At 47.5% G+C, this 13,372-nt stretch overlaps 1 protein-coding gene across 1 annotated transcript in view; it reads left to right on the top strand.

The window, feature by feature from the left end:
• The window catches only part of LOC104513102 (DEP domain-containing protein 5-like), a gene marked incomplete at its 5' end in the record, with an annotated part of 21,255 nt that overhangs the window by 6,225 nt on the left and 1,658 nt on the right, over nt 1–13,372 (top strand). Inside the window, 9 exons of the mRNA XM_010156338.1 lie at nt 1,963–2,025; nt 3,611–3,762; nt 4,503–4,580; nt 5,013–5,145; nt 5,961–6,069; nt 6,353–6,577; nt 10,369–10,538; nt 11,504–11,675; nt 12,541–12,601. Coding sequence (XP_010154640.1) covers nt 1,963–2,025; nt 3,611–3,762; nt 4,503–4,580; nt 5,013–5,145; nt 5,961–6,069; nt 6,353–6,577; nt 10,369–10,538; nt 11,504–11,675; nt 12,541–12,601 — 1,163 coding nt within the window. The remainder of the gene's footprint in view (nt 1–1,962; nt 2,026–3,610; nt 3,763–4,502; nt 4,581–5,012; nt 5,146–5,960; nt 6,070–6,352; nt 6,578–10,368; nt 10,539–11,503; nt 11,676–12,540; nt 12,602–13,372) is intronic.

Raw genomic sequence — 13,372 nt, 5'->3', positions numbered from 1 at the left:
TTAAAGTATTGTAAATAAGAAGTTCTCAGATTCCCCACTTTCAACTTAACCGTTTCTTTGAGTATTTTTCTCTTATCATTTAGTGTTTTGACAAGTGTTGTGTTATTCTGGAGACCTGGATATTGCTAATAGTCATCCTAGTAATAGATATCTATTGAGAGTGTTTCCAAAACACAGGTGAGGTTCAGGAGCATGCTAAGCTTGGAAAAAGGAGGTGCAGGAACTGACTGGAGGCATGTTTGCAAACTTCCAGATGATAACTCAGGCTTTGCATTCTCCTCTTCTACCATTCTGGAAAATGAGCTTCCTCAGAGTTCCTTCTTTAAATACAAAAACTGTAAATATCTCTTGCTACTGGTAAAGCTGGTGACGATCCCACGTAGGACATAGGGCAGAAGAATGTTGTGTCCTGCTGTTCTGAGCAGCAGAGGGAAAAAAGGCAAAATCCACTTCCTTAGCAAGTGCTGGAAACAAAGTAGCAGAGCTTGCGCTACCAGCAAACCCGTTCTTTGTAATTTTAAAAGTAACTGTATTCAGAAGCCTCTCTGGAGGGCTGGCTGGGGAGCCTGGAAGAATGCTTTATCATTTGAAAGCCCTTCACACTACAGCAGTAACCACCCCAGTAAATATTTACACGCAGGGACTGGGAGAGGAGCGGTTGGGATTGCCAAATCGATCGCTCACGCTTGTTGGAAAGGTGCTGGGGGACGGGTGGCCTTGTCGGGCAATGCTGTGCTCAGCTGGCAGCATCAGCAAGTGCGTGCCTCCTGCTTCCAGGACAGCCACCCCTTTCGGGCTCGCCAGCGTGGCTGTATGTCAGCGGTCCGGAGCCCCGCAGCCCGAGCACTGACTGACTGTCGCAGCTGCGCGCTCTGTTAGCAGCCGGGGGAGCGAGTGCTCTTCTAGGATGCTCTGCAGCGCTGGAGTTACTCCAGACCAAAACTGAGCCACTGGCTCCACCTTTACTCTGTTTCAGGGTAGGACTGACCAGCCCGTTACTGGGCAACACAGTATGGATTTAACACGGAGGGTTAGCTTGATGCACAACCCGTTTGGGAAGTCTTGGCCCTTCCGGATACCGGTGCTTGGCTCTGCTTCTGAACTGCCAGTCCTGTAGCCCTGGCTTTGATTCCAGACCATGTTTTATACCTACATACCGGGGTGTGCAGGCTAGACAAAATATTTTGCCTAGGGAACAGAACAAAGAACTTGCAAATAAGGAATGAAAATCTGGTTGAGTTCCACTGCGTTGCCTTATGTGATAAGAGAATCTTGACACATCTTTGAACAGCAGCTGGGGATAAATTCATCCAGGGGTTACAAGTAGGTGGGGACCATAGCACCGGCAGCGTCTGTTTGATTTTATGGGAAGTATTAAACACAGTGTTGGAAGGATCTTTGTGATGGATTTTTCTGCCCTTTCCTCTGCACCACACCAGACCTGCATTTGAGAGGAAGAGTGTGCTTCCTGTAAAGAGCTTCTTTGCCTCTCCCTCCTTATCATTTGAATGACTGACAGACTAGAACAAAAAGCTGTTGTTCTTTGGATATTTGTCATTACATGTGCAGCTCTACAGGTTTCTGTATCACTGTTTGGCTTTGCATTTGGGATGGAAGCCCACATGCCTTCGAGCTCACACCTTTCTCCTGGGAAGTATGGAGGGAAGGCTGTAGTTTCCATTGGCTTTTGATCAGTGTGGCTTTCAAAACTTTGGAAAAGAATCTGTGCTAAGGAAGAGCAATGTCTTGTACAGAGAGAGAAAGTAAGGGGGTGTGTGTGAATAAATCCTGATGCTCTGCATTCTGCTGCACCTGACGTTCTGGGTCTGTTTGAGATTTCCTTTCTCCTCATACTTTCTCTCTGGTCATTTCATACTTGCACAACCTTGTATTTGCTTTTCTTCAACTCCTTGTTCCTGTTGCTGTTGCCATTACTGGGCCTACTTCCTCTGATGCCTTCAGGATGGGGCCTTCTTTATGGATTTTGTCCGCAGCCCACGCACAGCTTCAACCTTCTGCTCGCAGGTTAGTTTTGAACGGGGTCTTGTCATCTCTGGCTTTCGGACTGAGGTGATGGAGAGCTTTTGTTGTCCTGAGCTTGCCACGAGGGGAACGTGGGTTAGTTTCCAGATCTGCACGCTGAGAGGGAGATGGGCAGTGTTAGCAGGACAAAGTGGCCGGTGGTGGTGGTGGATGTGACTATTTCCTTCCACCACCCAGTGTTTGTCATGCGCTTTGGATGTCCACGTGCCCTGCCTTACTGTCCTTTGCCGTGCTGTCTTGTCCACTGCTGAAGCTTCTCCTTTTGTGTTTCACTAAGTACTCCATTTCCATCTTGCCTTGCTTAACAAAATGGCAACAGCTTACTGAGCTCATTCACAGCTGAATTTCTTCTGTGGTATGTGACCGACAGGTGACTCTGGGGACATCCAGGTCACACTGTGTCCTCGCCTTCTTAAAGAACTGGGAGCTGAAAATATTGGTGTCGTCTGGGTTTAAAAGAGTCATGGTGAGTGAAGTTGTGTCTACGCTTCACACCAGTTGGGAGTTAGCAGTAACGCAGTGTGTCCGTAGGAAATGCTGCGGGTTGAAGTGAGCTCTGAGGAGGGAGAGTGGATTTAGCTGGCTGCGGGGACTGTAGATTCCACGCTGACTTTTTATCTGTCCAAAAAGGGACATCTGCCCTTGTGGAGGGAGAGATCCTTGGGATGTGAGGAGTGGCATAAATCAAGGACCCTGCTCTGGCTGTCAGACCTCAGTCAAACTACCAGCTTTGGGATTTTTAGCTGTGCGTGTGCTGGGGATTCATCATGGCAGATCAGCCCTCATATTTACACCACCTTGAGCTGCTGAGTTACTCTGCTCTTCGTGTTCCTCTCCCCCACCTCTCTAGCTTTTATATAATCTGCCTTTACTAAGCCATACGTGTTAATGACAGATGGCAATTACAGCCTGTACTTTGCTGAATCTTTCAGCATTCATGTTCCTTCTGAAATGATTTTATGTTAATTTTGTGAACTATTCAGTCTACCGTTGGAATAGTGCAAGTGTTCCCGCGGGAGGAAAGTGTTCCTGTTGTCTTGGCGACGTAGGTGTGGGTGGGTGCCAACCAGCCTCCTGATACTACCCTAAGAAAGGAAGGAAGATGAGCTGATTTTGTGCATTACGAAACTTGAATTCTGTGTGATATATTTGCATATTTTTGAGAGTTAGGTTGTTTTTTTTTTTGCAACTGCTTACTACTTTTTCACAGTGATTAAGTTTCCTGTGCTGTCCATTGCGTGCTTATAATCACATTATTCACTCAGGCTGAAAATGTCAGGTTGGGACTGGCGTTGCTGGTTTGGCAGTAGTTCCCCTGACACAGTTGTTGCTGGATTGGTGATCCTCACCTTTACAGGGTCTGAATTTCATGTTTGTCAGTAGCTCTGTAGCGATGACAAAAGTAAGAACCTACTTATCCTTTCTGCCTGTGCTTGTGCTTGCCTTACAGTATGGCTTGTTGTTAACTAACCTGCACTGAGTTGTAGATGATGCGGGAAGGGGAGAAAATGGGTAAGGGATTGCATCATAAATTTCAGAAAGGTGTTGCTGTGCTTACTCCTCGCAGGTCTCGATAGATCAGTCAGTTCCCGCAACCTCGGATGGCAACGCACTGATAAACGCAGGGCAGTTACCTGACAGGGGCAACACGCAGGCCCTGGGAAGCGCCCAGAATGCTGCAGAGCCAGGATGTACCCCAGCCGGTGCTGCGGAGGGCGGGTGAGAGAAGCGCGGCCGGGCTGTGCTGCAGTCCCCTTTCTGCTGTCGGAGAATGGGCACTTGAAGGGAACCTGAGAACAAGATGTGCTGTGTCTCTCAGTGCTAGAAGGCACTTATCACAAGAGCGTACTGCAGCGTTTCCGCGTGCAGAAAGAGTGCTAGTAAAATAAGCCTTGCAACCCAGTTTTCCCGAATTAAATGATCACGAGGCCTGATCTCCCCACCCACAAAAAGAGCTTCATTCCTTACAAAATGAAGAAATTCCCTTTCTGAAATCCGTTAGCAGAAAAGCAGGCTCTGAGGTGACATCTGTCTTCTGTCTGCTTTAGCAAAGGGAGCCCTGCAGGTCTCGTTGGATCGAGCAGGTTGGTGAAATCCAAGACGTTCTAACCTGGAGGAGAGACACCGGGGAGGAAGCAACGTTAAAAATAAACTATATTAGCACCTGTTTCCTGCGGTTGTATATTACAGTAGAAAAATAAAGCCACCTTCAAAATGTTTGCTCTCCATTGCTTCTGAGCACGGCTGTGGGTAATCACGTGTGCGCTGGGTCAGTGTGACAATGACCTGTACACAGGTCTGATGCTTTTGGTTGTCCTTCCTGAGATGAAAAAAGAATTAAATGTGGCAAAGGCATGGTTGGAAGGGAAGAGAGGGGAGAGCATTTTTCTTAAATGTACTTATTTGAACCAATCTGGCAACTTCCTTGGTTTTTGAACATGCTTCTGTTTACTTCCCAGCTCTCAGCAGTGTTCAGCAAGCACGCTGACTTCCTCCTCCACCCTGATAGAGATTCTCGAAGCCATGAAGCACCCCACGTAAGTTTTTAATACAAATGTGCTTAACATCTGTCTAAGTGTTTTGTAAGAGGACATGAGGCATGGAGTCACTCAAAGGAGAGCCCCATCCAGCTGTGGAAGAGTTTTAAGCTGCTTCTGTTTTTCAGTTCCGATCTCTGCAACAAGGGATTTTGTAGAAATTGAGCTACGGGTATTGCTGCAGAGACTTCAGTTATTAGAATCCCAGAATCTTGTCAAAGCAGGAATTCTCAGTGAGCCACTAAAGCGCTGCCAGTGTCACCTCTTGCTCTTGTTATCAGAAGCTAATGATGTGTCGCTCTGGGGGCATTGTGCGTTTCTTGTCCTGTATCTTTATCCCCCTCTTTTCTTCCCAGCAGCGACTTTTCTCTTTTCAACTTCAGAGAACTGTCGGTGCGTCCGTGTTAACATGTGTGACTTGCTGTGCTTCAGCACAGGGATCCAGCTGCTCTCGGAACAGAAGGGCCTCTCTCCGTACTGTTTCATCAGTGCCGAAGTTGTACACTGGCTGGTGAATAACGTGGAGGGTGTGCAAACCCAAGCCATGGCGATTGACATAATGCAGGTAAGAACTGTCGGGGTCGGTGGAGGGCCAGAAAGACCTCCCTCTCTGAAGGAAGTAGAGCTGTAGAGGAAAGCATAGCAGTGATTTCTGATTCTTGTTAAAATCCTCTTATTGATAGGTATGGAAAACTGCTCAACAGAGTGTGAGAGGATTGTGACATTTTTTGGAATCCCTATTCCAAAACAGCAACGTATTTTTCGGTAGCAATACGTGTTATCTGTTCCACTTACAGATGTGATGACAGTTCTGTGTGTAACCCCCAGTTAGGTGCTAGTTACCATTGTGTTGGAATTACGAGGCAGTGCAGTGTGATTCGGGTTCAGTTTAGTTTTAGTTTTTCTGCCGCTAATTAGCTGATGAAGTTGTAATAAAACCAGCCCTTTTGTGGGTGCTGAAGGATACACACTTCATGCAAGATACACTGCTGCTGTTCTTGAGTTTCCTATTGAACTGTGTCGGGGCAGAAGGTTGGAAGTGTTTCGGAGTTCGCTCTTCCCATATGAGTTAACAGCGGACCTAGAACGTTTCCAAGCTCTTGCCTTCCTACACATCCCTCTACAAAACCAGAACCGGGTAAGAGGGAAAGGCAGGTATCTGCGGAACGCTCAGACGCAACTTCTCAGGGAGATAAGGACCTGCTACATGTACGGAGTGTCAGGAGCTAATATTGCTGATGTCTCCTTAGGCACGTAATCTGGACAAAAAGATGTCAAGAAAAAGAAAATCATTTCCTAATGTTCTCTAGCAACCTTTTTATGTAACGAGCGGGGCAACTCGTCCTTTTTTGTCCTGATGGCTCTGTTTTCTTTGTTCAGAAAATGCTGGAAGAGCAGCTTATAGTCCACGCGTCTGGAGAAGCTTTACGAACCTTCATTTATGGCTTTTATTTTTACAAGATTGTCGTGGACAAAGAACCAGAGCGAGGTCAGCACTGTGTTATTACAAGACTCTCCTCATTATCCCTTTGCATAGTGGCTAGCTGTGCTTGGTTCTTACGGGTGCTGCAGCAGAAGTGCACTGTGGCAGCAACCAAAAGCACTGCCCTAAAGAGTCAGGGGAACTCAGCCTTTTTGGTTTAAAAAGAAAAAAATGAATTGCAGGCAATATCACCCTTTTTTCCCCTTTTTCAGGAAGAGCTACGTCTCTTTCTTGGCCTTGAACACTTGTTTCTAACTGCGATCTGTCCTTCCCCTTGCTTTTTGTTCAGTGGGCATGCAGCAGCCTGCTCTGTGGCACACAGCTCCGACGGATGACTTCTCCGCCTTCCAGAGGAAATGGTTTGAGGTGGCGTTTGTGGCAGAAGAGCTCCTGCACTCGGAAATCCCCGCGTTTTTCCTGCCCTGGCTGCCCAGCCGCCCAGCCTCCTATGCAAGTAGGCACAGTTCCTTTAGCCGCAGTTTCGGCGGACGGAGCCAGGCAGCTGCACTATTAGGTAGATGCACAGCACAGGTGACAGCTGGGGAAGTTCAAGGGGCTGGTTTGAAAGGGGAAGAGCAGCCAGCCAAGGGTATGATCTCACGTGGACCAGCAGTAAAGCTGCAAATTTCATGCTGGCCTTACCTGTGCCTTGCGCGTGGACGTGTTTGCGTGTGCTGGAGGTGTGTTTCACTGGCTGAGCAGGCAAGTTTTGCTTCTGCACACTGGAATACAGTAAAGAGGTTTTCTTGAATGTTCCTTAATGTGTCACCCCCAGTGTCATCCTCTAGAATTCAGGGGAAAATACTGACTTTGTCTCCTTGCAGGAGCCACAGTGAGGTCCACATGTGTTGGAGAGGTTTTCCGTGATGTGCTGGAGGCTTATTGGCTAATGAATGGTGTATAGCCAGACTCCTTACACTGGAGCCTGGGAAGCCCAGCTACAGATGAACCCTGCAGCGTGGAAGCAGTCGGGTTTGCACAGGGAATATCTTGCTGCTGGGCAAGACACCGTTATCCTATCTGGGGTTCTGTAATGTGTGACTGCCGCTAACAGCCCGTGAAACATACCGGCTGCATGACTGACTCTGTTGCTTTGTCAGCTTTTAGTTGCCTTTCCAGGCCAGCCTGAGTCACTTGCTTTTGTTCCTCTTCCTCTGTTTAAAATTACGAGAGAAATCACTGCTATGAAACTGCAACTTCAGATTTATTTAGATGCGTCTTTTAATGGCAATACCAAATCATGATAGAAAGGAAAATCTGCTGTTCTCCTGTTTTGTATCTTTGACGTTCTGAGGAGAGAGGATTTACTACTGGTAGTATCTCTTAAACCTGAAGTTACAGTAGTCCATGTCTATTTCTGAAAGCCATGTTTGAAGAGGAACAGCATCAGAAACGGGAAAGCATTAAGGAACGGGGAGTCTGAACTAACAGTTAATTCCCTGAAGCCAACATATGCAGGATGTTTTTCCCTGTCACAAGGAATCTGTTGCCTTGGCTAGTACACAGCCTCGTCGGCTCAGCGATTGGCCAGAGCTGGAGTCTGAGTGTAGGCTGGCGTGAAGTGCTGTGCAGGCTGGAGGCACTTGGGCCAGATCCTGCTCCTGCTTTGAGCTCTTACTCGCTGTTTAGCCCAAGAAAACCCCTTCAGTTCTCTCTGTCCTCCTTTGTGAGGTGAGGAGACTGAGTCTCAGTAAGCTTGAACCTGGGGAAATGGGCAAAGGAGGAAGGGCGCTTTGGGGCCCCTCTCCCCTTTTCCAGCCTGGGAAAAGCGTATTCCCTCACGTGTGATGTGCTTACACACCTGCGTAGCCCTTCTTTTTCACTTCAGTTGGAATTGTGTCGATTCTGCTCTTAAACTGATTTGCAGTCCTTGGGTGAATGAAAAATGCCTCTGGATTGCTCACATGCAGTCTGGTTATTCCAGGAGTAATAGTTTCTTGGAGAAAATTCCAATGTGGAACTTTCTTCTTGCAAAGTGACTGGTTTAATTGATGTTTCTGTGCTGTCCCTCTCCTAAACAGTACTCCAAAAAAATACACCTTACCAGTTCATCTGAGGCAAGGAGCTTTACTAAACCCAGATGACCTCTGGTCCACGTGACTTCATTTGTTCCTCTCTTGGCTCTGAATTGGTTGTGGTTTATATTTCTTCCCCTCCCCACCTTCCCTAAATGTCAGGCTGTGACATAAAATTGCATGCAACCATTGGGAGCTCTGGAACAAGCTCCATGTATCTCTAAAATCTCTACCCCTCCCAGTTCCCCTGCCACTTTGCCCAGTGATTGTCCCGTTCCCCTGCCAGGGAAGTCTGATCTGTGACCCCTAATCTTGTCCCTTTTGATTTCCAGCAGTGCATGCACTAGCAATTGTAGTCACGTATGTAGCGTAGTCTGTGGCTGGAGAATAACCTGCCTGCTCCTCTCCAACTTACTCAGTAAATCGTTAGTTAAATACTCAGTGCTGCGAGACAATTGGGAAGCAGGTGAGTCCTCTTAAACTCAGATCTGGGGAAGCCAGAGTTTATTTTATGAAAATTAAGCTGGTTTTAATCTGAAGCTTCTAAGGCTATTTCTCATCAGTTTTTAAGGTCCCTTTGATTAGCTCACCTAGCTGGGCTGTGTTCCTGTTGCTTTGCCTGCGAATTACAGCCGCAGGCAAGGTGGAGAGAGAAGCTCCAGCCCTAACGGGGAGTCTGCATTACCTGGAACAAGGAACCGGCTGAGGGAGCAGGGAGCTCATTCTTCACAGTGTGTGAGCTGGGGCACGCTGGACTGTGGTGTTCTCACTGACCTCTCAGCTAATGACCGACATCCACCTGACCGAGCTGCTTTCGCTTTATGGCTTCTGGGGGGTTGTTTTCCAACACACTTGGTTACAGAACTGGCACTGGGGTTCCTACGTGGTTACAGATCTGGCACTGTCGCCTTCTAACCCCAGGCGTTGCAGGGATGGTGATGCTCCGCTGAGAAGGAGCAAGAACAAGCAAATCACTAGATGTTGGCCTGTCTGACAGTACCAGCCCCCTCAGAAATTGCAGATGATACATTCTGCAAAGACAAATCTGCATTTACAAAACAAAACTGGGCGATATTCTTCCATTTTCATTGGGGTGTTTTTCCTGATCTTAAGCTGCAGTAATAGTGATAAAAAGATTTTCTTACAACCTTGAAAACTGGCTGCAGCTGACTTGCAGTAGAAATAAAAGGTGGGAACTTTCCATCTACCTTGAGGAAGAACTGCAACCATCTTTTTTTTAATGCCATTCAGCCATTAAATTATAAGATCATTTAAAAGCCGACTATATAAAAGGGTGCACATCTTCCTCTGCTTAAGCAAGAAAAAACAATATCCATCCCTCATGCATGCAAAAAAAGGGCAGTTTTTTCAATTGTAGTATCACTGCCCTTTGTTTTGTGTGTTTTTAACAATACAGGAATGTTAAATCATGTATTTGCCTACAGAACAGTCAAAAGTGACAGTGTGGTTCTCAGCAGGACTTTGGTCTCGAAGTCAGGAGGTCTGGGTTCTGTCCTTGGCCTTGCAGGATGACACCAGCCAGGTCACTCCCACTTCCTGTGCTTCTCTTCCTCTCTTCCCTGATTATCTGAGATTTTCTTTCACCAGGATGCTGGGGTGTAGGGCACAGAGGGAGCGGGATCTTGGGCACCATCCCAGCACTTACTGCAAAGCAGGGGAAGTATTGCAGTGATCCTAATGCTGCTGCCTGAGTCTTGGCTCACTTTTCATGCTTTTACACAAAGTGTTGGATGTGCAGTTTTAGCAACGCGGGAAGGTGGGATATTGATACGGGCTTAAAGAAACAAGAAGTTTATTTTCTAATCTCCTTTAGTGGTGGAAAGTCCTGGAATGCTTCTGCCCTGTGTTACAGCACCCTGTTATGATTTCGGGGGGGCATACAGAAAATACTAAAACCCATTTGGAAAGTCTTGGGCATGAAGGAGCTGCTGCTGTCTAGCCATACTTAATTATGGCCCCAGCCGCTTTTTGATTAGCTGCTTGACTCTTGGTTCAGTCTCTTTATTGCAGCTGGAGTGGTTTTGGACTGCCTGGGGAGGCAATTCTGTGGCACAAATCCCTGATACGAGTAATACTTGAGGGTTTTTTGTCTTCTATGATCTGGTTGAGCAGCATTCTGGGACTCTTCTGCTAGCCCCAGAATATTTGGAGAGGAACGGGAGGACAAGTTCGTCTCAAGTAGCTCGTCTTGTTTCTTCTGTTCTCTTCATCCTGTCTCCCACCCTCTTTAATGCATGTTTTAAACACACCCTGTTCCTTGGCTGTGTAGCTGCCACAGTGCCTGAGCAACGGACAGTGACCCTTGATGTGGATGTGAATAACCGCACCGACCGTCTGGAGTGGTGCAGTTGTTACTACCACGGCAATTTCTCCCTGAATGCTGCCTTTGAAATCAAGTTGCACTGGATGGCAGTGACTGCAGCTGTTCTTTTCGAGATGGTAAGAGTCCCTGTGTTCTGGCCCGTCTGGCCTCTGTATCCCGCGTACTGCTGGGGATGTTGTCATGTGCAGTGGGTGGGGAGTACGGAGGGGGAGACAGTGGCTTGGACCTGCCCTTATTTCCATAAGTAATTTTTACTAATGGTCATTAGCATTGCTGCATCTGGCCATCATTTGTCATGCTGTCTGCAGTCATTCTGCCTGCAGGATGGTGTCTGCCTTCCGGGGGTTTCATGCACAGCATGCAGAGACCGGTACAGGTCAAGGTGATGTGTAAGTCCCCCTTTGGCAAACCTTAAGCCCTGAGCTGGGTCTTTGGAAAGGAATCTGTTTCACATTGCATTCCTTCTCTCCCCAAACCTGAAAACTCTGACTCTCGGCGGAATGGCTTTCAGGACACGGCTTCTCCAGGCAGTGTGTCCTTCCTGTGCAGCAATGCTTTGAGCTTTAAAAATCCCCCCATCAACCTTGCTGAAAACATTCTGCATTGAAAAGGCAAGCAATCTGTGTCTTTTTTTCTTTAATTTTTAGATTTTTGTTTTTTTCTGTTTTCCCTTATGTAGCTTCTGTAAAACTCAAATTATTTAACGTGGGGTTTTACCCCACCCAGCCAAATAGCAGTAGGTGATTGGCTTTGCTTCCGTTCAAAATCTATCGCACTGTTCCAGTAAAGCAGCAGGGTTTAGCCACTGATGATAAGGAGGCTGAATCAGTTCCTGAAAACTGTCCTATTTTAAAGTGCTTTCTGATTGATGTGGCACTTAAAAAAGGAAAGCCTGGTGTCTTGTGCTTGTACTGCTTTGCTTACAAGGACGCTGGCGTGCTTGCCGTGCAGAGCAGGCTGAGCCCGGGGAGAATGGAGCGCGTCTGATCTATTCTCAGGGAATGAGTTGCTCCTGTGCACAGAAGTGCCCTTCTTCAGGCTGACACATGTCGCGTGATTCATTGTTTGGCTCTTTTCTCAGGTCCAGGGTTGGCATCGGAAAGCCACGTCCTGTGGTTTTTTGCTAGTTCCGGTGTTGGAAGGCCCGTTTGCTTTGCCCAGTTACTTGTACGGAGACCCACTTCGAGCTCAGTTGTTCATCCCGCTCAACGTTAGCTGCTTGTTGAAGGAGGGCAGTGAGCATCTGTTTGATGGTAAGCCCTGTTCTCGGTTATACCCCTTGGGGTAACGTTGCGTACCATGACGGAGCCTGCATCAAGTGGTTTGTTTGACGTGATGTTACGCTGCCAGAGCCCGTTTTGCTGGTAGACCCTGCCCACAGCTGCTCTGCACTGGGGTCCTGCATTTGTTTATTCTCCCCCTCGGTGAGATTAGGCCTTCACGACTGCCATCCTCTTTTTTTTGTTGCCATGGTTACATTCACGGTAAGAATGTTTGCACGTGAGATTAAGAGCTAGAAACTGCAATCTCCTTCTCTGCAATGTGACCTTGCCCTGTTGAGTGGTGCTGTTGTGGGAAGTCTCAGGTGGAAGCTCAAAGATCAGGGAACTCTGTCCCCATGCAGAGAGAGGCAAAATTCCATTGTGAGAAGGGACTGTTAGCAAAAGGCTCTGTTTTAACATAATGAAGAGGATCGTTTTCTTTATTTTCATTAACCCTTGACTCGGTGTCCAGGTGTAAATGTAAAACAGTTAGTGACAAATCCAAATGCTCTGGGGTTACTGCAGCCCCACTGACTTTGAACTATTTTCAGAGCACTCCAGTGATAGAAAGCAGCCCACACTCCTTCCTTGCCCCCTCCTACACACCCCAGTGTGATTCTCTTCTTCATCTCAAGAGACACCAAAGCTAAATACAGGGATGAATCTGCTACTGGAGTGTACCAGACGCATCTCTAATAAGATGGCATTCAGGGGACAGCTGACAGGAGAAAGCGTGACTGAAAGAAGTGACTAGAAAGACCAAAGTGCAGAAGTCTTCTGATGAAAGCTGAAGTCTTGGAAAAGAAGGAAATAAAGTGGCTTTCCTAGGTAATTGTTACCTTTGTGTTTGTTTCAGGCTTCGAACCAGAAACATACTGGGATCGGATGCATCTCCTGCAGGAAGCAATAGCATACAGGTGCGTACAGAGCAGGGTGGCTGAAAGGTTCCTATCTCCCTGGATCACACAGGCCTTGCTGAACAGCGGCTCCCGAGTGGCGTGGGTTCTGTGCCGTCTGCCTCTCTGACGCCTGCCTGCAGCCCGTCAGGCTCAAGCACAGAGTCCCTGCAGGTGGTTCTGTGGGTGCAGGGGGCAGGTGGGTGGTGTTTCAGCCCATCGTTCCTTAGCAAACCATACTCTCCGCTTCGGGAGGGCACTGGCTTTGGAAGGTGCCCTGTTATTCTGAGTTAGATGTAGATAGACGGTACACAGACTTCTTTCTGAGAAGGGTCGGTTATTTCCTCCTTGTGTACTTCCCAGTCCTGAACTGGATGACAACCAGTGGTTGACAGCAGGGAGGAGACTGGGATGTGAGCTGTACCTAGGAGGCTGGCTCCAGTGTAAGAACGAATTTTGGAAACTTTGCATACTTCTAGCCTCACCCCTTTGCTTGAGCTGCCAGTTTCTTTCATGGTGTTAAGGTCTTTTTCACGATAGAGAGATTGCCTTTTGTAATGGACTTTAGCTTGGAAATCAGCTTTCGTTACCTTAGGAAGTGGGAGAGGAGCAAGTGTTCTCCAAACAGCACAGAACTGGTAGCTGTGCTGCTGCAAGTTCCACGTGGAATAATGTCCAGCATGAAAAAACCTGATGTTACAGCTTGAAACAGACCAAATGTCTGTCGTGACTATCGCTCTTCCCTCATCTGTGTGCAGCTGCCCCGTTTTGTCAGAGACTGCTCAGTGCCCT

The sequence above is a fragment of the Eurypyga helias genome, unplaced genomic scaffold, assembly GCF_000690775.1.
Source record: "Eurypyga helias isolate BGI_N326 unplaced genomic scaffold, ASM69077v1 scaffold35807, whole genome shotgun sequence".
Taxonomy (NCBI): Eukaryota; Metazoa; Chordata; class Aves; order Eurypygiformes; family Eurypygidae; genus Eurypyga; species Eurypyga helias.
Note: the sequence above shows the minus strand (reverse complement) of the source record. Positions and strands in the feature narration are given on the sequence as shown.